The sequence below is a fragment of the Panthera pardus genome, unplaced genomic scaffold, assembly GCF_024362965.1.
Source record: "Panthera pardus isolate Hobbes unplaced genomic scaffold, ASM2436296v1 HiC_scaffold_11, whole genome shotgun sequence".
Taxonomy (NCBI): Eukaryota; Metazoa; Chordata; class Mammalia; order Carnivora; family Felidae; genus Panthera; species Panthera pardus.
In genome coordinates this window covers 42,091,723-42,119,599 of record NW_026526666.1, presented here as the reverse complement: position 1 = coordinate 42,119,599, position 27,877 = coordinate 42,091,723, and the positions used below count along the sequence as shown (strand labels likewise).

Below are 27,877 nucleotides of genomic sequence, written 5' to 3'. Positions count from 1 at the left end.
GTTCCCCAAACCCCAAATTCACATCTTTCCTCTGATTTTAGCTCCCCTGTCTCCTTCCCCTCCTGTTCCCAAACCCAATTCTTCATGTCCCATTTTCTCTTCAGAATTGGGCCTTTCCTCAGCTAGTAGTGGATTCCAGCAAAAAGGTAGCATTGTGTATATAAAAAAAGCATCCCAATTTTACTGAAAAGCAAGTTGGATAACTGTCAGAGGAGTGATCTCACTTTCAAAAGTACTTATCATCTACATAAAATATAAAGTGTAAGTCAGGCTCCTATCTGTTAATTTTAAGTGTAAAAACTGCAGTTTTATCACCAAGATAGGAAATAAAAACTTTGTCCTATCTCTCAAGGTAACCACATTCTGTCCATCATTTTAGTCAACTCACACCCAGAGCAAGAGCAAAAGCGGCTGCCTCCAGAACCAGGAAAAGAGCCCTGAGTTACACCTAGACTGGGAATTTAGGGCTGGCTCCACCCAGTCTGGCCCCTCCATCCTGGGTCTCCCCTCAAGGTGGGGGTAGCTCCAGGAACTTCCACAGCCAAGGGTCTGAAACACACAGCTCAGGGGCCTGGGGTTCCAACAAAAACATCAAATACCTTTGAACTCTAGAATCTTTACTTCAAAACTTCACGTGTTATTTTCCATGAAGTGAAAAATCACAATGTCCTATATTCTAATATATTACTGTCTCTTCAGTGTATATTACAGTTTGAAAAGTAGCTCCCTTAGCATAAGGGTTAAATTTAAGAGTAATAAAATATTCAAAATCATCTTCAGTTGCTCCATCTGCAGTCACATCTGCCCAACTAAGGGAAGCATCCAGTCTCAGATCTGTTTTGTTTGTCCAGCATGGTGCTCTAAAAACTTGACTTTAAATGTTAGTTCTTGTTAGCCATAGTTCATAACACTCCACACCCACCCTCCTCACTGGTTTAGAATCTCTGTCTGGCCTTTGTCTAAGCACATCAAAGAAACTCTTCTGAAAGTTCTTTGTGGAATCAGCCTGCTCCCACACACCCACCACCACCCCTGGGGGTGTTAAACTAAGCTGCTCAGAAATTAGCCAGTCTTGGGGCGACTGGGTGGCTCAGTCAGTTAAGCGTCCATCTTCAACTCAGGTCATGATCTCACCATTCTTGAGTTCGAGCCCCACGTCAGGCTCTGTGCTGACAACTCAGAGCCTAGAGCCTGTTTCGGATTCTGTGTCTCCCTCTCTCTCTCCCTCTCTCTGCCCCTCCCCCACTCACACTGTGTACTCTTTCTCTCAAAAATTAATAAATGTTTAAAAAAATTAAAAGAAATTAGCCAATCTAAGGATTGACTTGAACATGGTGGCATCCTCTGACCCCCTCTAGAGCCTACTTCTTTAGCTTTTCACCATCATTTGCTCAAGATGGTCTCTAGAATACAGCAATACCTCCCTTACTGGCCTGTGACTCCCACAGTCAACTGCAGAGCATCCTGAGCTAATCTACTTCTGCCCCCAAACTTTGTGACCCTGCCCTGGCACAGCTCAGCAGGCGGCCTGATCTCCATAACTAAAGCCCTGTGGTCTTAAAGCCAGGGTGAATTTGTTTCTGCTCTTCTCTGAAACATTCGTGGGTAGTTCTGCTGTTTCTTCTGTCCTCAGGTCCTCACTCTAAACATTTTTTTTTTAGTTTCAGGACCCCCTGCTTCCAGGCTCAAGAATAACCACTGGCACTTTCTGAGGCCAGAGACCCTGAGCTCACAGAGCCATTCCCAATTCAAGTTTGGGGCTGTGGTCATCTCTTCAAGTAACCTCACTCTTACCCAAGGCCTCTTCGAATTTTCGGTTACTTTAGAAACCTGAAACATGCAACAATAATCACATCATAATTTTGGCCAAGGGACAAAGGGGACCATTTCCTCCTGTGGCCCATTTATTTACGGGAACCACAGAATCATAGGTATTTGAACCGAAAGAGACATTAGAGATCGTTGGGTCTGACACCTTTACCCTACAGATGGAGAAACTGAAGTACAAGGGAGAGGAAGTCACTCACCTAGGTCTAGTCAGTTGAGAATAGTATCAAAAGTGTAGCTATTGTCTACCCATCCTTCATGGCCAGCTACTACACCACATGACAATTGACAATCTTTTAGGGCTCCACAAACTCTGGAGGGTTTTGCACTTTGCCAAAAATTCCTAATTATCCCTCTGTTTCAAAGTGGTGGCTCCTCGGTCCCACACTGTTGGGGTGAATGCAAACTGGTGCATCCACTCTGGAAAACAGTATTGTCGTTCCTCAAAAAGTTAAAAATAGAATTACCCTATGATCCAGCAATTGTACTACTAGGTATTTACCCAAAGGATAGAAAAATACTGATTTGAAGGGATACCTGCATCCCAATGTTTATAGCTGCATTATCAACAATAGCCAAATTATGGAAAGAGCCCAAATGTTCAGCAACTGATGAATGGATAGAGAAGATGTGATACACACACACGTACACACACACGCGCACACACACGATTATTACCCAGTCATCAAAAAGAATGAAATCTTGCCATTTGCAATGACATGGATGGAGCTAGAATGTATGATAGTAAGTGAAATAAGTCATAGAAAGACAAATACCATATGATTTCACTCATATGTGGAATTTAACAAACAAGCATGGGATAGGGAAAGAGAGGCAAACCAAGAAACAGACTCTTAATGATGGAGAACAAACTGAGGGTTAATGGAGGGAAGTAGGTGCGGGGATGGCTAGATGAGTGAGGACACTTATTGTGATGAGCACTAGGTGTTGTATTTAAGTGTTGAATCACTAAATTCTACACCTGAAACTAATGTTAAACTGTATGTTAACTAACAGGAATTTAAGTAAAAACTTGGAGAAAAAATAAAGTAGTGGTTCCCAAAATTCAATCCTCACTCTCACCATCTCTGGGATTTTTGTTTCACCTCTATATGACCTATGCTAGATATTATTGACTTAATATTTTTCTCTAAATTGACTCACTATTATTATTTAAATAGATTTATTTTAGAAGGAAATTTTATATTACTACCTTAAATGGAAAATAGTATTATTTTCTATAAATAGGAACTGTATTTAAAATATTATCTTCCAGACTCCCCATTTGTGCTTTAACCCCTCTTTATTAAAAGAGATCAGCAAATGTTAAGAAAAATGTAAAATAACACAAAACTGAGATACTTAAGAACATTTTAAAATAATTTTAAAAATTATCTTTCTTTGTAAGTCATGCTATTTAATGGCTTATCAGTTTTGCCACCAAAAATTGATAGTTTGTGTTAAAATGAAATTATGTTACCAGGGTCTGGGAATAAGGTTGAAATGGTCATTGGTGCCTATAATTTATGACCTATTAACACACTTACTGAACTTAAGGCTTCTTATCAAATAAAGCTACAAGATTTTGGTTTTTACACAACATAAGTAAAACCAGTATTTCAAAACAGTTTTACTTGCCAGTAACTTAAATTATTCTTACTTTAAAGGTTTCATGGAAGATTTGAGAAAGTGTAAAATTATTTTCATGATTGGTGAGTAACAGCTCTCAAGTTTTCTAATGCAGTTGCTAATAAACAACTTGGTAGAGAAAAAAACTGTCCATTTCTTATTCTGCTTTGAATTCTGCCCCTTTTTCAGTTAGGAAATACCCTCGAGGCTTCTGGATTGTTGCTTTCATTTATGCAGTTTTATATTGTTTTTGGCTTTGTATCCTTACAGAATAGACAAAGTAAGACTCTAAGGAATGTCAGACTCCTGATTTTAGTTCCTCAGTAATAAAATACCTTATAATCCCATGAGTATGAAGAAGTCATATGCTAAAATCTAGCACATACATTTTCTGTTTGAACAATGAGCCACTGCTCACTAAACGAAATATATCCGTAACCACATATTCAAATATATTTCAGTAACCATACCCTGCATTCCGTTTAGCTAATGGTAAGAAAATTTCATTTATTTTATGCCTCATACTGTGAACGTCGTTGGTAAATTAATTGTGGGATAAAATTCACCAGCATTTTCTAAGCACATACTGTGTTCCAGTTCATCTCACTTAATCCTTCCACAATCCTATAGGTTGGTGGTCTATCTCTATTACATATCTGTTATACAGATAAAGACACTGAGACTCAGAAAGGTAAAGGGACTGGTCCAAGCTCACATAGCTAATGAGTGTGAGAACCGGCTATTCAGTTTTCCCCATGGAAATCAATGGGACTATTTGAGCAACAGTTATAATTGCCCAGAATAGCACCAAATATTGTCAAAGCACCTCCCAAAAGCTAGTACTTTTCCCTCTAAGTATTCAAGTCTTTAGAAAAGTTAATACACCTACCTTTTCATTTAAAAAAATTTTTGTATTCATATTCAGAAATAATGAAAAGGTCCACACATCTTCAATGGGTAGGAAAAAGAATAGTTATCGGCACCCAAGAAATATAATCATATAAACTTAGAATCTTGCACCCTAAAGTTGGAATGTTTCCTTGGAAATCTCTCACTAAGTCTCCCTCATTGTCAGATAAGGAAACTGAGTCCCAGAGGATTTAAGAGGTTTGATTAAGGTCATTCAACCAACTGGTGGCAGAGAGGATACTAGGGCTGCAGTTTCCCATCCCAGGGCTCGCCCCATTCCACCACACAGTTGTGTGGGTTGTTACCCTGGACTGTCTCCCTCATTCAGTCCTCCATCCCATATATACTGAGGCCTAGACCCATTCTGGGCAGTGAGGGATCACAGAGCTTCCATCCTAGGTGAAAAGAAGAACTAATCAACTTATTATCACAAACTTAAGGAGACAGAACAGCCTGGATTGAGTGTCTGGGGTAGAAGTGGGTGATCAGAGTGATCAGGCAAGGCTTTCCTACAGAAGTGATATTTAAGCAGGGAACTGAAGGAGGAGAGCGGGCAACGCAACCTAAGGGATTAACAGAGGTGAGAGGAGGAGGAAGTGCGTGTCTTAAGCAGTGAGAATTCTTGAGCCCAACCTGAGTTCTGTTTCTGACCTGCTTGCCTCTTGTTGACCTTAACCATGGGAACTGGATGAACTCTTGCCACACTTTTTACATTCTTTTCAAAAAGTAAAAGTAAATTATTTCTACTCCTTACTGAAGAGAAACTCATCCTCCTAATAGCAAAGAAAATTCCCCTTTCCACATAAACTTTAATCACTTTTCTCGCCATCAAGGCCATACACAATGAGTTATATTCAGCTTTTATCTTAGGGGCCAAATTAGGAAGAGGAGAGACTCTTAACCCTGATGTTCAGTATCCAAAGAATGAGCCTTTATTATCACATAGAAATCTGTGTCTTTAATAATGTGATCCAAAAACAGCTTCTAAAAATAGTACAGCATGTTTTGTGATTGTTGTTATTTTCTCTGGCAATAATATTATTCCAGAGTTACCAGTGGTTTAGCACTCGCAATTAAATTTCGAAATATATTTTCAAATATCACTTCTATCTGTCTAGGTATAACTAAAGACCTTGGCTTACCTAAGTCCTGTGCCCTTCAGAAAATCAAATAGCACAATATAAAATCTTTGGCATCATGCAAAGCTTGAAACCCCCAAGCGTCCACAGACTGCAGTCTAAAAACTGCTGCTCTGAATAAAGGTTTTTCTTCTATTAACCAACTCTCCCATATTTTATCTTACTGCTCAGTTACTATTCTATTAAAGATTTCAGGTTACTGTTTAGGCAGTAGAAGGTGCAAAAACCACTGTGGTATGAGGAAAAATGATTGTTCTTCTAGGGCATTTAGGACTCTGCTTGTAAATTAAGTCTTTAGTTCTAAACACTTCCTTGACAGATGGCAGAGTGGTTTTTGGGGGCTGTATTATTGCAGGTCAATTTGAAGCTCGTAAAAATACTCAGGATGTCATAGACACACCCATAACAGTTTTGATGAGTCTTAATAAACAAGAGTCCATTGGTTTCAGTGAAATAAGTGTGGTATTCCCTATATGAGAAGATGAGGTTGAATTTTTCACTTTTCAAATTATTGTCTTGACATCTACCAAGACAAGTGGGATTGAAATATTAGCCAAAAACCAGGTTGACAACTTTGCTGTTCGTCTGCAGATAAAAATTAATATTCCTAAAGCACTGCTCCCCTGCTTTAAAGTATCCTAGTCCCTTTTTGTCTATAGAGAGGTCCAAATTCTTCAGACTGACCTTCAAAGCTTTCTCCCCACTGGCCTCAATGTGCCTTCCCATCTCCCACTCCAACCCCATGTGAGTCTGTGGCTCCAACCCCACTTCCCTTGCTTTTGCCAGTCCTGTCACTTGAAATGTCTTCTCCCCCAGTTAATCATGCCCCAAGGTCAGGTTTAATTTGTAGCCCTGTGACATCTCTAATCACCAGCTTCTTCCTGTGTGCTCCTCCATCGTGTGTGTCTGCATCACTCATTTAGATACCCTGTAATGATTTAGGAAAGCAAATATTTGTTGGAATAATGAATTCTTTAAGAACCAGTGTGGCCAGTTTCCATAACAACTGAAATAGCAGTTGGAATTCTTGGACTGGAACTGACAGGCAGGTTGCTGCTGCTGCTGCTGCTGTAGCTGTTGCTGGCAGGACAGTTTTCAGGTTAATTATGAGCCTAATCGACGCCCTGACTCCATTGTAGCTGCTACCCTCTCACCCAAAACAAGCAACACCAACTTCCCCCACCTCTGAGCAATTTCATATTCATTTGCAAAATAGTTTTCAGTCGGGGCAGTTAATAGCACCGACCACCATCTGAGTGGAAAACATATTCAGGGAACGTGTACTGTCTGGACCAAAAGGAAAAGTGGCAAGGATGGATCTACTTAGCCCTTTGAATGTTGTGTGACTATTACCTTTGTTCATGAGGAAGACAGCTCAGTAGCTGTTCATAAAGAAATACCTTCCACAGGATAGATAAGGGATCTCACAGGATCAGGCCAGTCAGTGATCAGAAGGATTGAAAAAGGTTCGATGGACTTTGGTAGTTCACACACAAGACATAAAAACCATGCCAATGTACATTATGTACAAGACTGGGGCTCATTCATTGCTGAAAACGGAAAATTCGTTGGATAATATAAAAATATCCCTTAAAGAGCCTCATTATGTCCCACTAACAGGCTCCTACAGTTTTCACAACCTTTTTGGTACATTTTTTTCCTTTCTCTCTCTGTCTCTCTCTCTCTCTCTCTTTTTATTTTTTTTTAATCTCTTGATCATTATCTTGCTATTATCCAATCTATCTTGGCCTCCTTTTCCCTTCTGTGCTTTTCATAGCCTGCCTATGCCCAAAATGTGTCATAACCTGAATTCCCATTAATTCCTATCCAAAGCCTTGGTAGAAGTGCTTCAATTTGGAAAATCATCTGATTTTACAGGCGAGATGTGATACTAATGGCATAATGGTCAAGACATCATTCTGTGGCTTTAACTTTCAGGATGTCGAGGACCCAGATGGCTTTGTGTACCTTAGCATTAGTACTGACAAACTGCTTTTCAAGTAGTAAGCTTTGGGAGGTACTTTTATAATATTCAGTGTTATTTTGTGTATTTTTAACCTTGTGCAAACTAGTCCTCTTTATGTCCTTATGGAAAACTGTAGAAATGAGAATTTTTGCTTAAAACTCAATATTTTAATGCCCTGCCATTATTTCACTATAGCTCTGATGTCATTTCATTGTTGCCGTGTTATCAAAGAATTTTGAATTAATTTAATCTTTAGAAAATACTTGGACCCCAGATGAAACATGTTTCATATTGATGCACATAATTGGTTAAATTAAAACTGAAAAGCAAAAGTGATTGTTGTAACTTGATGCAGCTGTAAGAGAAGCCAGCATTCATTGAGCACTTAACACACACTAGGCACTGTACAAATAATGTTATCTTATTTAATGATTGTACCCTGTATGGGGTATGGATTATCACCATCCTGATGTTGCAGGTAAGATGCTAGAAAGGTAAATAATATACTAATAAGTGATGGATCTGGGGCTTGAAAGCTTGGGTTTTATCACTGGCAACAAATGCTGCCAATTGCTGTCCTTGAGGTGACAGGCTGATTTTATTTCTTTTCAAGAAAATGTCTGCCAGGGCACCTGGGTGGCTCAGTTGGGTAGGCATCCGACTTCAGCTCAGGTCATGATCTCACAATTCATGAGTTCGAGCCCTGCATGGGGCTCTGTGCTGACAGCTCAGAGCCTGGAACCTGTTTCAGATTCTGTGTCTCCCTCTCTCTCTCTCCCTTCCCCACTTGTACTCTGTCTCTCTCAAAAATAAATAAACATTAAAAAGAAGAAGAAGAAGAAGAAGAAGAAGAAGAAGAAGAAGAAGAAAATGTCTGCCATATACTCAAGTGTGAAAACCCATAGTTTATCTGCTAGTCCATCTTCCAGAAGATAAAAAATGGTTTTTAGCTTAAAAATCAACTAGTTAAGCAACTCAAACAATCATAATGTTTCTCCTCAAGAAAACCATTAACCTACGTGTGCTAAAGTGCCTTGTGTAAACTTCACACAAAATATTAAAATGACATGTACTTAAGGGCTGAAATTAAATGAAATGAGTCTTTTATACTGCTTCATCAAGGACATTTTTAGGTAACACTGGCGTTTTCTTCCTTTTACTTTACTGTGAGTTCATGGTGATGAATATAGATCTAGTAGAATTGAATGCAGCTGTCTTGATGCATGCTGTGGTTTTGTAACAATTGCTTCTGTACCGTTAGTGAAAAGCAATAGCCTGTAAGTGTTGTAATGGAAATAAGGGACTGTCTAAAATATACAAAAACACTAATTCAAAGAGATACATGCACCCCTATATTTATTGAAGCATTACTTACAATAGCCAAATTATGGAAGCAGCCCAAGTGTCCATCAATAGATGAATGAATAAAGAAGATGAGCTGTAGGGGCACCTAAGTGACACAGTTGGTTAAGCCTCTGGCTCTTGATTTTGGCTTAGGTCATGATCCCAGGGTCATGGGTTGAACCCCATGTCTGGCTCCATGCTGAGTGTGGAGCCTGCTTAAGATTCTCTCTCTCTCTCTCTCTCTCTCTCTCTCTCTCTCTCTCTCCTTTGCCCCTCTCTCCCGCTCGAACTCTCTCTCTCTTCTCTCTCTCTCTGATAAAAAGTAAAAAAGAATAAGTTGTAGTGTATATACACTAGCACACACCATGGAATACTATTCAGACAAAAAAGAATGAAATCTTGCTATTTGCAACAACATGGTTGGAGCTAGAGAGCTTTATGCTAAGCAAAATAAGTCAGAGAAAGACAAACACCAAATGATTTCAGTCATCTGTGGAATTTAAGAAGCAAAACAAATGAGCAAATGAAAAGGGAGAGAGAGAGAGAGAGAGAGAAAGAGAGAGAGAGAGAGAGAGAAACCAAGAAACAGACTCTAACTATAGAGAACAAACTGATGGTTACCAGAGGGGAGATGGGTGGGAGGAAGGGTGAAATAGGTGATGGGGATTAAGGAGGGCACTTGTTCGGATGAGCACCAGGTGTTGTATGGAAGTGTTTGAATCACTATATTGTACACCTGAAACTAATATAACACTGTATGTTCACTATACTTGATTTAAAATTTTTAAAAAAAGAAAATAGAGGACCCCCCCAACATCTGTGGGCCACACTTTGAGAACCACCACCCTAGGACTAATTTAGGAAGGGGTTATGTTAAGCAGGTATATGAAACTCTAGACTTTGCATTTGGAAAATCTTAGAGGAGAAAATAGTTTTTTGTGCCTTGTTTTTCACTGGTCCTTTCAAAAGCAAATAACCTCACAAATGTGAGCAAGGGGTCAGGGGTAAAGGGGTACATCTACTGAAAGGCCATTTCTCTGGGCTGCTGTAGGCCTGGAAAAATTCTGAATGTTTCTGGGTAGCCAGTGTACGAGGGATGCCTGAAAGGAAAGGCTGGGTGCTAGTCAGAGGTGGGCAAAGGAGAATGTATCAGGAGGACCCACAGGAGACTCCAAAGCAAGGCCTGGATGGAGGTGGAAAGGGTGACCTCCAGGATCAACAGCAGTGGACTGGAGGAAAGGTGAAGAAAACCCTCCAGGTGGGAGAATAGCCCTGACATTGGAGATTGAACTTTGAACTTGAGTTAGTCCCATCAGGTCACTATGACAAAATACCATAGTCGGGTGGCTTATAAACAACAGAAACTCATTTCTCACAGTTCTGGAGGCTGGGAAGCCCAAGACCAAGGCCCTGGCAGATTTGATGTCTGATGAAGGCCTGCATCCTGACTCATAGACAGCTATCTTTTCCTTGTAACCTCACATGGCAGAAGGGGTGAGGGAGCTCTCTGGGGCCTCTTTTAAAAGGCCGCCAATCCTATTCATAAGGGTTCCACCCTTGTAATATAATCACCTTCCAAAGCCCCACCTCTTAATACCATCACATTGGGCCCTAGGATTTAACATAGATTTGGAGGGGACACCAACATACAGTCTATAGCAGAAAATTGACTATCATGGTTATCAAAAATCATTAGATTAGATTAAGAAAACTCAGATGAGATTTGACTGAGTTTCTTAACTGAAACTCAGTTTCTAAACTGAGTAGTTTCTAAACTACTGAGTTTCTAAAATGAAAAAGGTAGCTAATCAGCTAGGCTGGGTTCACATAAAGAAATATGTTTCCATCTGACCACCAAGCCTGTGCTCTGCCCTAACTGAAACATCAGAGCTCTGCTCTGGACACAGACACATGTTTGCCACAGCTCTTTCTCCCATGAGGGCATGCAGTTATTAAGGGACCTTTTGGCACTCTCCTGGCCTAAAACCTGTATTTTCAAAGTCCAGACCATTCAGGATGAGAGAGTAAAGGAAGAGAGACATTGGGCCACTTTCCAAGAGAGCCTCAAATGCATTTACAAAACAATGGGATATCTTTCTGATGTTGAAGAAATGTAGGCATTGTGTGCTAACAATGAACCTACTTTGTCATAGACTCTAAGTCTAAAGTTCTCTTTTGGCCAGCAAAAGAGCGGGATGCAGGAGGAAAAGCGAGAGATGGCTAATGCCTTGAAAAGATAAGAGCCCCAAATAAGGGTCCTTGCCCCATTTTTTATTAGGATCAGAAGGCTTAAAAACATGGCAATAGACGTGCACAAAGAGACAATGAATCTGTGAACATTAACTTGTGGACATGAAGGAAAGGGAGTCTTGAAGATATTCAGGGTTAGGGGTTTGGGTTCATACAAAACAAAATATTGGTGCCAGGCAGTCGAGCAGAAGGTTGTTTACAGCAGACATGAGGCACCACCTCTGTTTATCTTAGCTAGCCTAGGGGATGAGACAGGTAGGACAAATAACCTGTTTATCTTAGCTAGCTTAGGGGATTAGACAGGTAGGAAATAACAAGGCACTTTTTCTTTTATTAATCATCTCCACTTTGGGCTGCTTCATCTGCAGCACAGGAGTCTATAGCCCAATTTACCTGTTTACCTAACTTGGTCCTTCCCTCCTGTGAAAGCAGCTTTCTGCTATAGTACTAAATTGGGGGTCACATCCACCCGGAATACCTAATCTTACTTATTTCATATACCTATGTATTGGGTGCCTTTGCACCTCCCTATTTTGTTTACCCAAACTCGAGTATGAACATCCTATGGCTTTGTACTTCTTTATACCTTGTTAACCCATTGGTGTAAGCCTGGGGGATTCTTAAGCTTATTCCTCACACTACTTAATTACATAAACCTTTTCACTACAAAAATGCTCTAAGTAATGTTGAACTAGAACAAAACATTTTCTTCATTTAACCAGACCAAACCTCTACAAAAGGCTTACTATGCATGGGGCGCCTGGGTGGCGCAGTCGGTTAAGCGTCCAACTTCAGCCAGGTCACGATCTCGCGGTCCGCGAGTATGAGCCCGGCGTCGGGCTCTGGGCTGATGGCTCGGAGCCTGGAGCCTGTTTCCGATTCTGTGTCTCCCTCTCTCTCTGCCCCTCCCCCGTTCATGCTCTGTCTCTCTCTGTCCCAAAAATAAATAAAAAACGTTGAAAAAAAAAAATTAAAAAAAATTTTTTTTAAAAAATTTCAAAAGGCTTACTATGCTTAAAGAACTATGGGATTCAAAAAGACATTAAACAGTCCTTGGAATACTGCATGACATGGCAGAAGCACAGGGATTTTTCCATGTTTTTTTTTAAATGATTTCCTCAAGAAGGGAATGTTGCTGAGTCAATTCAGTCATCCAGACAGGCCAATTATTGCTAAACGGAAAAGTGCCCAAGTAAATGAGTTTTACCAAGGAAAGTGTTTGGAGACCTCACACCATCATATACATTGTCTCCCTACCCATTTCTTGAAATCTTTTTGGAAGCACCATTAACTTACCAACAGAGGCACCTGGTGAAGACTGAGTTACTCAACCTGTTCACTCAAAAGCACATCTCCAGGTCTGACTCACTGAAAGCTTCTTTTGCTTGTTCTGAGACCCACTAAGCATGACCAACGGTACAGACTTTAGAAGGACCCAGCACTGGAAATGAGAGACTACCCAAAACCTTGTGTTTATATCTAACCTCTGTGTGCCCTTGGCCCAATCCCTTAGCCTCTCTGGATTTCTTTTAAAATGGAAAAATGATATTTGTTTTCTTTTCACCCCAAATTTGAGCAGCCAGTGAGTTGATAAGTTGATAACTGTTCTCTTAATTGGAAGCATGTGCAACAGAGACATAGCCCCAAGGAAGTGAAGTATGAAGGCAACTGAAAAAGTCAGTCTTCATCTTCTACCCCCCAAATATTTATTTTAATTACCTAATAATAGTATTAAAACTAACATATACTGGTCACTTACTATGTTCTAGGTACTGTGCTGCCTTTTTACATATTATCTTATTTATTTCTCACACCAATCACCAGTACTCGTGTTTTTCCCCATTTTACAGATGAAGAAGTAGCAACTCAGAAGGTTAAGGAACTTCCCAAGGTTACATTGTTAAAAAATGGGACTCACACCCTGTTTCTCAGACTTCAAAGCCCACGATTTAAAAGTGTATACAGGGGCGCCTGGGTGGCGCAGTCGGTTAAGCGTCCGACTTCAGCCAGGTCACGATCTCGCGGTCCGTGAGTTCGAGCCCCGCGTCGGGCTCTGGGCTGATGGCTCGGAGCCTGGAGCCTGTTTCCGATTCTGTGTCTCCCTCTCTCTCTGCCCCTCCCCTGTTCATGCTCTGTCTCTCTCTGTCCCAAAAATAAATAAAAAACGTTGAAAAAAAAAAATTTAAAAGTGTATACAGATATGTAGTAAGGAGAGAAGGTGGGAGTATTGTGGGTGGGGGAAGAGCTTGCCATAATTATTTGAATAAATGCCCCAATTTTCTATTTTACTTTGTTCCTGTATATCTAGCTATTGATGTCTGAAAGCAAAGACAAAATAATAAGACATCAAATGAATATTGGTGAAATAGTCCTCTGTGTGCCTCAGCATGTTTCTGCCAATTATTTGCAATTCCATAATAACTTCAAAACAGGAAACAATTTGAAGCCATAAAAGTATGTGAACCATTCTGAACACTGCCATACCCACCCAAAGCACATCAATTTTGAAATACACACTGTATCTTTTACTAAGAAGGCATATCGTGGGTATCTTTTTTATGAGCATTACCAAAAGTATTTCAGAGAGCCAAGGGCAACAATGAGCAAGTGTTTGAGAATGTGATTCTGGGTACATCTGAAGGAACCTAGTGCTTTTGAGATTTTCTTTGTGGGTTGGATAGAGTACCTGGACCACATATTGATCTCAAACAATGGCTTAGTTTAGAGGTAGAGAGAAAAAATAGCCTAGGCCAGGGGATCTACAGACTTCCAGGGGGCTGTATACAATTCCCTAATGATAAAAATATTCTCTCACTGCTATATTAAAGTTTCCCATTAGCTATATACTCCTTTGGGTAATTTTCATTAATTCATTTGATTTTTATTGAGTTTCTGCTCTATATCAGCAAAATGATGGGCCTCATCATACAAAGATGAAAGATGAGGCTCCCTAATCTCAAGGAGCTCACGTTGTAGGGAGGGAGCAAACAAACAGCACAGCTTAGTACAGTACATGCAGTGGCAGCAACATAGGTAATGGAAAGAAAGACTAAAGTGGGCATCCAGGGGTAAAAGGGGACATCAGAGCTGAGTCCTGAGAAAGAAAAGGAATTGGCCAAGTGGCAAGTGGAAAAAAAGTTGGAGTCCATGGCAAGGAGAGGGAACAAGTGTGCAAGAGAGAGCCTCAGAGGCGAGGGTGCAGGAAGCGATGAGAGGCAGAGCTAGAAACAGACTCAGGGTCCAGGGCATGAAAGGCTGAGAACACAAGGCTAACAAATATAAACTTCAGCCTGTAGCAATGGGGAGCTGTCAAGGCTTTTATTCTGTCACATGTCACCAAATTTGGATTTCAGAAAACACACTCTGGAAGCAGTGAGAGGGAGCCTAGGCTGCAGCAGGGAGGCCAGCTAGGAGGTCAGATGGATGGTCATGCAGGTGAGGAACAAGGAATCAGTTGAAGTGGAAAAGAAGAAACAGATCCAAAAGGTCTTAGGAAATAGAATCAACAGGACGTAAAGATCCATTTTGTTCGGGTGAACAAGAAGAAAACTAGCATGACTCGGAAATGGCTAGTTCAGGGGCTCCTGGGTGGCTCAATTGGTTAGGTGTCCAGCTTTGGCTCCGGCCATGATCTCAGGGCTCATGGGTTTGAGCCCTGCATCAGGCTCTGTGCTGACAGCTCAGAGCCTGGAGCCTGCTGCGAATTCTGTGTCTCCCTATCTCTCTCTCTGCCCTTCGCGCGTGCTCTCTCTCTCTCTCTCTCTCTCTCTATCAAAAAATAAATGTTAAAAAAAAATTTTTTAAAGAAGTGGCTAGTTTAGATGACCAGGTGATCATTCAAGGATATAAGGAATGTGGAGAAGAAATGGGTTTTGAGAAAGTGATGAAATGTGTTCACACAGTTTAAGATAGAAATGCTAGAAAAAAAAAATTTGAGATGCTAATGAGACATCCATCAGTTAACGTCATTAAACAAGAGGGTTTTGAAATCCAGTACCCAAAATAACAAGTTGTGGCTGTAGACACAGATGTAGAATTCACCAGGATATCAATGGCAGTGAAACCACGCATGTGCAAGGGATCAGCCAGGGAGCTTAGGGACAGTGAGCATGGAGGAAGGCTGAGACCAGGAGTCTGGGAAACACCTGTGCCAGAGCCAAAGGAGGAGAGAACAGCAAGGAAAGCAGAATATCAAGAGCAAATGGTGTCACAGAAAGCAAGGGAGGAGAGAGTTTCCATGTTGGAAAAGTTAAGTAAAAAACAATGAGAACTGTCTGTTAGGTTTGGCAACCGCAGAATTACTGGTGACTTTGGTGAGAGCAGTTCCAGTGGAACAGAAAGGAGTAAAGCCAGCTGGCTGAGGGGCAAATGGGAGGTGAGGAAGTGAGGATACATTTAGACTATACTTGCGAGAAATATGACTCTGAGAGAAAGCAAAGACTTAGGGCAGTAACTAAGGGAAAGGTCAAAAGTGGGTATGAGAGAGTCAAACATATTTGTATATATAGAGAGAGGCAGTAAACCATCTAGATAAGTGTGTGACCTACTTGAGTTTACATGCCAGCTCCACTCTGACCTTGGGCAACACTCTTACACCCACTCTTCCTCAGTTTTCTCACCTGTCATGTGGAAGTAATGATTTTATCTAGGTCATAGTGTTGATGTGAGGATGAAATGAGTTAACACATGTCACAGCGCTCCTAGTATATATTCAACAAGCATTAACTATTACTACAACTATTATATGGTTAGTGAGGAGAGACAGCCAATAAAAAAGAGAGGATCCTGAGAAAGGAGGGGGGACAGGTAGGATAGGATAAGAAGTGCCTTGGAATGAGGAAAGGATACCTCCAGGATGGGGATGCATGACAGGTTAAAAGGTTGGGTGTTCATCTATCTGTTTCTGGTGTCACTTGTTAAAATTATACATTCCCTTAAGGGATTGACCTGTTATGCAGTGTTTTACCTGGAGCAACTGTGGTTGGCTGGGATCAAGACAAGTTGAAGTGGGAAAGTATCTCTTAGGCCTTGGGCTTACACCTGCCTTTTGACTGCCATTTCCTCTTGTAGACACCTTCTTGCAGTTGGTTACAACACAACACAGATTTTACTGTAGGATGCTGTATTTAGCCTTGAGGCATAAAGCAGAATAACAAGCCAGTGATTAAAGGGGCAGTAACTGTTTTGGCTTTTCCAAATGTAACATTCCCAAAGTATTTCCCTCTCATTTTGCTCTAGACTCGAGAACCAAGAGTCTCAGAGCATCTTTATAGTTGTAAATGAAACATATTTAAACCAACCATTAGGTGGTCATGGCAATGAAAGACTCTCTCCTCTTATAACTGAGTGGAGCTGTTTTGTGTTAACAGGACATAGTCCTGTGACCCAGTTGATTTTTTTTTCATATTGTCTGTGGCACTGCCTCTGAAGGCAGTGTTCCTCATGGTTCTACTTTGCTTTGAGGAATGCCTTCTACCAGAAAATGGATCACCATGTCAATGCCACACACCTGCCCATCCATACCAGCCAAGTGACCTCAGTTTAAAGTGGAAGGAACTTATTGGGTCCAATTGCATATTTCCCTGAATTGACTAACTCTTATAGTAAAAGCATGGAAAGCTGGCATGGACAGAGCCCCAAGTAGAACACAGTCTTATTTTTCTTGGAAACCCTCAACTTGGTCTGGGTGGACCCATTGAGGCAACCTCTGAGACAGCCTCTCATTCCAACATTTGTTGTTGAGAGAGTAAGAGAATATTAAGAAGTGAGAAACCTGGCTGAGTCCAGCCAAAAGTCTCCTAGAGTCTACTCCTGGAGACCCCTTCCACTGACCACTTTCTTGAAGGCAGTGATGGCCATTGATTGGAGAATAGTTTTTACTAAATTTCCTAGAAGACAGAGACCATGCCCTTTCTTTTCTTTTTCTTTTTTTTTTCTTCTTTCTGTAGCACCTATCAGGATACCTGGCACTTAGTGGGCATTTGATACATATCTTTAGAAAAAATGAATGAATGGATTGAAATGGAATGGAAGATATAAAGACTTCATTGTCAGAGAAGTAAATGTGTTAACTTGTCTTCTACCAATAACCATCTCAGAGTCATAATGATAACAGCAGAGGTTTCAAGTAAAATGACAGGGCTTGGCCATTTTTAAGAACCAACCATAACTAAAAGACTCTTCCTCTGGATGGGTCCTGAAAAATCAATATGGAGTCTTTAGAATGTCTTCCTGGCCCTTTCCCACAAAAACAAAATAAAAAAATTCATGCCTTTGGTAAATTTTGCTGAGTAAGGTAGCATGTAGCTTCCATATCAGAATCAAGTTCCAGTCCACCACCAGGTAACTGGCATAGATGCCAGGAAACAAAATACGAAACAAATAGCTAGAAAATCATTGACCTTGATGGTACTGATTATGAGTTTTACCATCATTCAAAGAAGGGAATATAGACTAGAGTTGATTTGTTAAACTGTCATTGAAGATGCAAGAAAAGGAAAGCAAGAAAAGGAGGATTTTTTTTTTAATTTTTAATGTTCCCATCCCTCAAGGGGATTATAACCTATTTGACGAAGCAAGAATTGATGCTTATAAAAACTTTAGAACTAATACAAGACAGTGTACAGTTAACTGACAAAGGAACTATTTAGTCAGTATTAGCAGGGATTAGAAGACAAAGAAAGCACAATGGCTGAATGGATGGGAGCCCCTTCTTGGGGAAGCTGAGAACCAAGGAGAGCCTCAGAGAATGGATGGGATCCCCTAGGCTTGAGAGAAGGCTGAAGAGAGAGGGATCCCAAAATGGGAGATTTTGAGTAGGGAACAAATTACAGTCGTAGGAATATGCCCTTCATGGCCCAGGAACAGGAAGAAGATGGACCAAACCATGGAAGCCCTGGATGCTGAGAAATAATGTGATATTGACCAAGGATGAGTCCAGGGCTGGTGAACAGACAGGAAGCACCAGAAGGAAAAAACTGCCCTTGATGAACTTGCTCTACTTTCATCATTTCCCACTCCCTCTCTTCTGTTAGGATACATGCAGCCAAAATCTCTCCCAAAACAGATTACTAGAATTTTTTTAATTTAAGGACTTTATATTTATTTATAAAAAATAATATGTCTTTATTCTAGAAAACATGTATTAGCAATGACAAATCACCCAAAATCCCAAAGCTTAACAATGAGTGTTATTAAGATTTTGATTTATATCCCTCTTAATGTTTTTCTATGTATGTATTTTTAAAATATATATTTTTCATCAAAATTAGATCATGCAACTCTAAAACCTACTTTTTATACTTAACAAAATATCTTAAGGGCCTTTCCAAGATTGTAGAGCTGAATATACAATGTTGTATCTTTTTTTTTTTAATTTTTTTTTTAACGTTTATTTATTTTTGAGACAGAGAAAGACAGAGCATGAACGGGGGAAGGGTCAGAGAGAGAGGGAGACACAGAATCAGAGGCAAGCTCCAGGTTCTGAGCTGTCAGCACAGAGCCCGACGCGGGGCTCGAACTCACGGACCGTGAGATCACGACCTGAGCCGAAGTCGGACGCTTCACCGACTGACCCACCCAGGCACCCCTACAATGTTGTATCTTAAAGTTTTCTTGCAATTGAACTGAAACAGAAAAACAGGAAAGCACTCAAATCATGAGTGTTTAGCTTGATAAATTTTCCCTGATTGGACACATTCATCTTATCCACATGCAGATCAAGAAATCGAACATTACCAACATCCCGGAATGCTCCTTGCCCCCCTTCTATTCACTTCCCCCTGCGAGGAATACCATAGATATTTTTGAGTTTTATATAAATGGAATCATTCTGTAGGTATTTGTATCTGTCTTCTTTCAATACATCATTTTAATGACCACGTACACTATTCCTTTGAATCACTATAATTTATTCAGTTTATTCCTATTGTCATGCATTTTCCCCCAGTTTTTTGCTTTCATTAAAAATTCTGTAATGAATATCTATGTAACTAAACAGTGATTTTTCCCCTTACAATAAATCCACTGACATAAAAAAGTTTAAGACTTTTGACTTATATTACCAGATTGCCCTTCAGAAAGATTATACCAATTTTATATTCCCATCACAGCATATAAGACTTCCAATTTCCGTGATTTGGTCCAAAATTGAACACAAAACCCCAGACGTAATCCAACTAACATCCACCACAAACGTCCCTACTGGTCTTAAATATCCTCACTTCCTTTTATAGTACATAAATAGACTGCAAGTACAAATATTCTCTGAATTCTCTGACAAAGACAAAAACATGGAGTGGTAGTGCTGGAAATGACCTTGGAATTTACCTAGTCCAACAAGCTTGTTTTCAGATGAGAATACAGAAGCCCAAAGAGGAGAAATGTCAGCGGAGACAGATTCCCAGTGAAAAATGAACCAGAAAACCACGAGTAGAAAAAAAGCTGCAAAGAAATAAAACAAAATGTATTTCTGGCAGTTACCTTTGGGAATCAGGATTATGGGAGACTTTTCTTCTTTTTGCTTTTCCGAATTATTTAAATCTTCAGTAAGGAGCATATATTTCTTTGACAGAGAAAAATCATTTTCTTTAAAAGAAGGAAAGAGAAAGAAGGAAATGTAGAAAGGAGAGGCTGAGTTTGTAAATTACCTACTATATTCGCTTAATGCATGCCTAAGATCCCAGCGTGAGGTGGACTGCAAAAGAGGAAAAACGGTGGCTTGATAAGTTTAAGATGAATTTGGAAGAGGCAGAGTACTCTAGAACAATGAATTCTCAGAATTTAGAAGTCTAAATACGAAAATCCTGACTGAAACAGCTTTTGGAAGGCTCTAGTTTATAAGCTTGGTGAGTCAGGTCTGCAACAGGCCTTAGAGACCTCTGGGTGAAGAAGAAAAGGACCAGTTTTTTAGTAGTATTTTCTCATGAGCAGGTTGGAAATCCTGTCTCTGACTTTGTTTGGAGATGGAGTTAGAATGGATATGGGGCTGGGATGGAGATGGGGGTGGGATGGAATGGAGTTGGTGTAAGCATGGGGATGTGGTTGGGATAGAGATGGGATTAGGTTGGATATGAGTTTAGGATGGAAATTGGTTTGTACTAAGAGCTATAGGAGTTCACAGCATCGTGTGGTGAAAACGTTTACAGGAATCACCTTGGTGCATGCCATTTCCTCTCACCCAAGACCTGAACCTTCCTTGTCTTGTCTCTGTGTAAGAGCTAGATTCATGGCATCCAATTCTATGGAAGAATGAGAGTCATGGCATCCAATTCCAGAGTCTTGTGTTAACTAGACATTTCACACGTCTTTCTGTGCCTATGGTAGATTCTGTGAATGGCAGAATCATTGACTTTTCAGCTTGTCACAAGAGAGATGAAATCATATCTGTAAGGTCTCCAGGTTAATAAGTGGTGGGGCTGATAGGGTTGCTAGTTTTAACAAATTAAAATACAAAACAACTAGTTAAATTTGAATTTTAGATAAACAGTGATGGGGTTTAGTGTGAGCATGTTTGATGCAATAATTAACTGGACGTCAACTGGCAACCCTATGGGGCCATTATGGAAGCCTAGCTTCTGGTTAACTAAACACTGTGTGGTGTATTTCTGAACAGCAAAGTCTATCTGATTTCCAGAGTGGCCTTACATATGAGAGACTGTAGAGCTTAGCAGTTACCAAGGCACAGGGGGACCTTGGGCAAATATTTTTAACCTGTACAATAAGGTTATAAATAACATTTACTTCAAATAGCTATTATAAGGATTAAATGACTCTAGCTCTTCCAAAGAGACAAGACAAGGAAGGTTCAAGTTTTGGGTGAGAGGAAATAGCATGCACCAAGGTAGTGATTCCTAAACATTAAAAAAGAATACTAATAGAACAGATACCCACTAGAGAGAGCCAAAGCATAAGAGACTCTTAAAAACTGAGAACAAACTGAGGGTTGATGGGGGTGGGAGGGTTGATGGGGGAGGGTAAGTGATGGGTATCGAAAAGGGCATCTTTTGGGATGAGCACTGGGTGTTGTATGGAAACCAATTTGACAATAGATTTCATATATTAAGAAAATAATAAAAAAATAAATAAAACTATCAAAAAAGAAAGGAACAGATACCCACTAGATCAAATATCAAGCCAAAAGCACTGTGAACCAGACACCTTTATCTGAATAGTCTGCAGTGACTTCTCAAACATGTCTGTCTCTGAACCATTTCATTGGTACAAAATAGGCCACAGTCCCCCTTCTGTTCTCTCGGTCTTGATGCTGAGAAAACAAAAGTTCCTTTCATCTGCAAGAGAGAGGTTGGCCCTGCTATTGACAAGGATTTTTATTAGTGATTTTTATTAGTGATTGTAACAAGCCTTCATTCACAATAGAACCATTATGTCAGCATTATTTCACTGTAAATATTAAAGGAAAGATCAACCAAGAGTCAATGCAGCGACCACTGGGGAGTTCACAGCAAATTTCCTTCAAGACTATCTAGTCTAGAAATTCCAGATTGGGTTAATCATCAGAATCACCTGGGGAATTTTTTAAATATCATCTTGTTTTATTATGAAAATATTTCAAACATTCAACAAAGCTGAAAGAATGTTACAGTGAACACTTGTACAACCACCACCTAATTTCTGCCAGTAACATTTTACTGTAACTTGTTCTATCACATATCTGTCCTTCTAGCCATCCCTTTGCCCAGCCATCAATGTCTTTTTTTTTCTTACACATTTCAAAGTAAGTTGCAGATATCTTTATGCTTTCCCTGGAGAACTTTCTAAAACTATAATTTCCCAGGCTTCAACCGCAGTGGTTCACAGACCTACTGATACAGGAATGTTTTCAATACCCTAGGTGATTCTGCTACACAGTCAAGTTTGGGAAAGCATCAGTCAGAAGAAGCGAGGTTATGCTGTTAAGCCCAACTAAAAATCTCTGTAGTATAGAACAACAAAGATGTTTCTTCTTTCTCCTCTTCCTCTTCTTGTTCTTGTTCTGGACAATGTACATGTTCATCAGCAGTTGACTAGGCTTCACTCTGGTAACCCCTACTATCTGAAACATTGATAGTTTCATGGAAAAGGAACAAAAAACATAGAAAACCATGTACTGGCTATAAAAACCTCTGTCTAAATATGATGCACATCCACCTCTCTCCACATTTCATTGGCCAAAACACTTGGGAACTCTTAAGTTCAAAACAGTGGGGGCAAATTATCCTTCCTCAGGGAGGAGCACCTTGGACAGGAAGTTTGGATATTAAGGAGGAGTATTAAAACACACATAGAGAAAGAAAAAAAAAATTAATTTAATCCAGACTCTTCAATTCAAAGACAAGGAAGCTAGCATTCAAAAAGGCAAAATCTCCCAAGATCTCCCAGGATCACTCAGCTAGTTCAATGCAGGAATGGCCTAGAACCAAAGTCTCCTAACTCCTAATGTCATGTACAGGGCTACCTCCTTCTCCTTGAAACTCTCAGATTGTTTACCATCAATTTATTCATTCATTCACCAATCTAACAACTACCCCTATACACCATGCACTGATACATAAGGCAGAGTGCCTGCCATCAAGAAGTTCACAGTCACATGTAAAGTTCTTCCATATAACCTGCAGTTGACCCTATCACTGGCATATCTTATCCTATTCACCAAATAGCCTGAAGCAGCAGTGCATTTCAGAACTAATAGAGATGTTGTCTTAGAGGATAAGGATCTATTTTTCTTAATTGCTTTTAGTCAGACAGAGTGTTCTCAGCAACAGCCTGGTGAAACTCAGCATGGTGATACAGCTCATCCTGAATACTGAATATTGAAAGTGACTCATAGGCCAACAGTGTTTGGAGATCATTCCTAGGGCACAGTCAGTTCATGATCTGATGGAATGATGGCTTTTCTGTGAAAGGAACCACTCAGTCACAAAACCTAAACCCAACCTCGGAGCACATTTTCACTTAGGGAGAAAGAAATACTTCAAGGGATAGAAATCTAATAGATTTTTTTTAACAATTCTGATGACTATATAAAAACAGAATAGTTTGATTTGCAAAAGATGTTTGATACCTTCACAAGCTATAACTGTGAGGACTACCCATCTTCAAAGATGTTAAAATAGTATCACAGTATAAAAGTGCTGTTCCCTAATTTGTAATTAACGAGGTTGAAATCCAAGAGGGTAAGTGACTTGGTCAAAGTCATCTGACTAGGTAAAGGTATGAGATATAAACCTGGAAGTTGAGGCCTTTGGTCCAGTGTTCCTTTTACATGAAAGGAAATAGAGTTGTCACTTTTATGGGACCATAAGGCTCCTAGTCATTGGCCCTCTTTCACAATTGCCTGTGATACCATGCAAAGCTCTGTGGAGATACCAATAAAAATAAAGCACTTTCTACTTTCTATGAGCTTCAGCCTGGCAGAGGAAGGAAGAGAATGTGGGCAAACTTTGTGTCCTGGAGGCCACGGGAAGAGTGAATTTCAGGATGTTTATCAATGGTGTTAAATGCTACTAAAGGGTCAAAAGTAGTAAAGACTAGGGGAAGATCATTAAATGATATGACAATTATGCAATCACTGTTGAACTATAAAAGGTCAACTTCAGAGAGTGACGAGAGTTGAAGGGTGGTATGCAAGAGGACAGGGAGTCAGTAAAAGAGAGGGAAATGGAAACGGGCAGTTTTAGGATACTGAAAAAATAGGAAAGAATATAAAAATAACTAGAGGATGCAGACAATGGTAGAAATATTTTCATTTGGATTGGGAAGAAACGAGCCTATTGTTACACAGAAGAGAGACAAGATGGTGCCAACTGAGAGGAATACATTTACAGTGGACAGGAAAGAGGAGCAAGTTCTTGGAGCAGGCAGGAGGGGAGCCTTTCATCATTAAATAATTTATGTGTATGTTGGGGGTGGGATGGGTGAAATAGGCGATGGGGATTAAGGAGTACATTTGTCATGACAAGCACTGGATGATTTGTGGAATTGTTGAATCACTATATTGTACACCTGAAACTAACATAACACTTTATGTTAACAATACTGGGATTAAAATAAAATAAAAAATAAATAGAAACAATTTGTTCTTTCAGCCATGATTATGAAGTGTCTGTTATGATTCAGGCATTGTGTTCGGGCACCATAGTGAGCAAAATATACCCATAGCCCATGTTTGTGAACCATAGAGTCAAATATGGAAGACAGGCTTAAATAAATGGCAGGTAGATAGATGAGAGAGAGAATCATTATGCTGTGAAAAGTGTTGTTAAGGAAAATGCCAAGGTGCTAAATGGGTAGCCAAAGCAGAGAAGTTAGCCATCAGCTAAATAGTTGTATGAAATAGTCTTCCAAACAAAAGAAAGGAGGAATAGAGAACAAAAGATATGTTTTGAAAATGTTAAGAAAAGAAGATAACCTTCACCTTTGTAATGAACAGGAGAGTTAAAAATACTTGTAAGAAGGGGCTCCTGCATGGCTCAGTCAGTTAAGCATCTGACTCTTGATTTTGGGTCAGGTCATGATCTCAAGGTTCGTGGGTTCAAGCCCCATATCAGGCTCTGTGCTGACAGCACGGAACCTGCTTGGGATTCTCTCTTCCTCTCTCTCTCTCTCTCTCTCTCTCTCTCTCTGCCCCTCCCCTGCTTGCACTCTTTCTCTCTCTTCAAAAATAAATAAATATTTTTTTTTAATACTTGTAAGAAGACCACCTGGGTGGCTCAATAAGTTAAGCATCTCACTTTGGCTCAGGTCATGATCTCACAGTTTGTGAGTTCAAGCCCTGTGTCAGGCCCTGTGCTGCCAGCTCAGAGCCTGGAGCCTGCTTCAGATTCTGTGTCTCCCCCTCTCTCTGCCCCTCCCATGCTCATGCTCTGTCTCTCAATAATAAATAAAAATGTTTAAAAAAATACTTGTAAGAGTAAGAATATGTTTGAAGAATGTGTTTGAAGATTTGAGGACAATGGGGAAATAATAGAATCCATCCATGGACATTCTATTTGGTATCAGCAAAAGAGGAATCTATTTACCCAGAAGCATTAGAAGCTATTATGAAGTTAGATAGCATGACCCAGTTGGCTGGGTTTTCTGATGGTCTTAAGCAACCCAGAGTAGATCAAATAAAGCAAATGGTGGGTTGGGCAGAGACTAGTTGGTGGTTCTCATGGAAGCCACAACAGAATTCAATGGGGGCAAGGGACTCATAGCTACTAGAAAGGGCCTGGTGTCCAGCTGACTGTGAAGGTAAAGGCCCAAAGGGAATGGACCAACTCAATGAGGTCACAAAGAAGGCAGAGAACAAGTTGAGAAGTGGGTCAAGGGGAAAGAAAAAGGGACAGAAAGACATGAGCAGAGTAGAAGGATAGACCCAAGTGATAAGAAACTCTCCATTTCCGCCAGATCAATAGGGAGCTAAAATTCAGTCAGCAATGCTGGTCACTGGTGATGAAGACGTTTAAAGAATGCTGAGGCTGGGGTGGGATGGGCTTAAGGCCTGGAAAGCTTTGCTAATGACAATCGGAAAATTAGAACCCAAAGAATGCTATCCTCTCTGCTGCTCCTTAGAGAAAACAAACTGTGAGTTTTCTAAACCAGATACCTGTGTGTGTGTGTGTGTAAACACACATGCTAATATATATATCTTAATTACCTGCAAGTGGTCTGGACATCTCAAGGTGATGGCTAATCCCCAAACTTGTTAGATTGTATTTAATTCAAACCTCAGTATGCAGATGACACCCAGGAAGAACTAGCAGGATGAGTAACCATCCCTTATTACATGTAGCCTTTACCAAGCTCCAGGTTTTTTTGGCAGATGGGAACAAGGGAAGTTTTTAATGAGATATGGGACGAAGAGACTGATTTCAGAGACTTTTCAAATGTAGATTCAACTTTTCAAAGTTGCTTGACAACTGGTCAGGTATGGGAGAGAAAGAGGAAGGAGGCTCTAAGGGAGAATGAGGCAGAGAGTTTGCTCTAATTTCATTTTATAGATGAAGAAACTAAGGCTCAGAGAATTTTAGACTCACTTGTATCCACACAATTAGTAAGTGGCAGAGCCAGGTCTTACTGCCAGATTCGCCTGCCCTGTGCCCTTCCCTGCATCACTCTCCTTTCTCTCCTGCCATTCCCTGCGGGACCCACTCACACTCCAAACTGCCGTACTGAAGATACCAGGCTCACCCGTAATGCTCTTCTTGTCCACATTTTCCACATTTCCCCTGTGTCAGTGAAGGCAATCGCACATGCTCATTAATTCCTGCCTGGGCCAGGAGTCCCTCCCAGTGTTTGTGCAACAGTGTTTAGAGGCCCGGCTCATACGCCTGCCTCACAGCTGTGACGCCGGGCCCACTTGCCATCCTCCCATTATTAGACAGCGAGGTCTCTGACGGAAAGGACAGGGCCTCTGAGTCTTTTTATTTTCAAAGCTTAGCACGGCATCTGACCTATACTAGCTGCCCCTCAGATGTTAGTCAAATGAAGAGCTGTAGTAACAGGCTTAATTCCAGGTGGCATCCCACAGTAAAATGTCAACAAAGGACATTATTAACTGCTGTATGCCATTGCTATTTGAAATATTTAAAAATAAAAGTGTAGGGTGCCTGAGTGGCTCAGTTGATTAAGCATCTGACTTTGGCTCAGGTCATGATCTCACGGTTTGTGAGTTCGAATCCCACGTTGGGTGAGCTCAAACCCCACTTCAGGTGAACACAAGCATCCTGCTTCGGGTGAGCCCTGCCTCTCTCTCTCTCTCTTTCTCTGCCCCTCGTGGATTTCTCTCTCCTTCTGTCTCTCCACCCTCGCTCACTTGCGCCCCCCCTCTCTCTCTCTAATAATAATAATAAATAGAAGTGTACTAGAAGCTTTCATGCTTGCATTTGTTTGGACTGGGAGTTCAATCTGACATATGATTTGTTCAGTCTTTTCTTTTGGAGCCCAGAATGTGCTACAGCACAGCATCCTAGCCATCCCATCCTGAGGCCAAGCACCCTTGTGATACTTGCTTTGGAGGTGGGTCTTCTCTTGCAGAATCCAGCCAATGAATCCAGGAGTCATCTCTTAAAAGAGAAGTGAGCTGATGAATGTGGGAGGTGCCTCCTAAGAGAGGCTTTCTCCAGGAGATAAAAAGTGTGTGTGGGGGGGGGGGGGGGGTGGGTGGAAGTGGCCCAGGCGGGCGTGGGGAGGGGTTTCCGGTCCATCTCCAAGAAAAACAGGGACCAAAGAGAGAGCTTGAGTGAGAATACAGACCCGCACCCCCGGGGTGGCTGCTCTTCTGCTCGGGCCCCCTGCTGTGTGGTGCTGTCAGGACCGCAGGGGGAGATGGGACTGAGCTGTGAAGTGAGAGTTCACAGTATTTCCGCTTGTACAACGAGCGCCGTAAGCCTCGTGTGGAAAAAATGTTCGATTACATTGGAAGTTGAGAATCAAGATGTCTCAACTCCTTTTTCTTGTGAAGCGTTGACAACCCCTTCAGAATGGAGCCTCCTATTGCAGACTCTTCAGGGATGACCCCACACGGTGTTGTGCATGGGTTAGCTCAGAGGTGTGAACCTCGAGTAATGATACACTAAAAGTCAGGGAGATGACAGGAAATGTGACAGCTCCTTGTCTGCTGTCAGTCATCTTGTCACCAGAGAACACAGCCCACTGGTTCTGATATGGGGCACCTGAAGAGATTTTTATAACAGATTATCCCGGAGGGATGATATCAAGTCCCCGTTGTTTTTTATTTAAAAGTCGTAAGTTAAGGCCTCGAAGACCTGTAAGTGACATTGTATGAAAATTCATATTTCTCCTAGCAGCTTTTGTGCCTTTGCTGCAGTGA

At 40.8% G+C, this 27,877-nt stretch overlaps 1 protein-coding gene across 3 annotated transcripts in view; it reads left to right on the top strand.

Moving 5' to 3' along the window:
- Positions 1 to 27,877, top strand: part of AK5 (adenylate kinase 5) — a 261,105-nt gene that overhangs the window by 186,957 nt on the left and 46,271 nt on the right. For 2 of the 3 annotated variants that reach the window (XM_019413870.2, XM_019413868.2), the window contains exon 10: positions 3,495 to 3,539. The exons of the other annotated variant lie outside the window; for it this stretch is intronic. In XM_019413870.2, the coding sequence (XP_019269415.1) occupies positions 3,495 to 3,539 (45 nt within the window). The remainder of the gene's footprint in view (positions 1 to 3,494; positions 3,540 to 27,877) is intronic. 3 annotated transcript variants of the gene reach the window in all.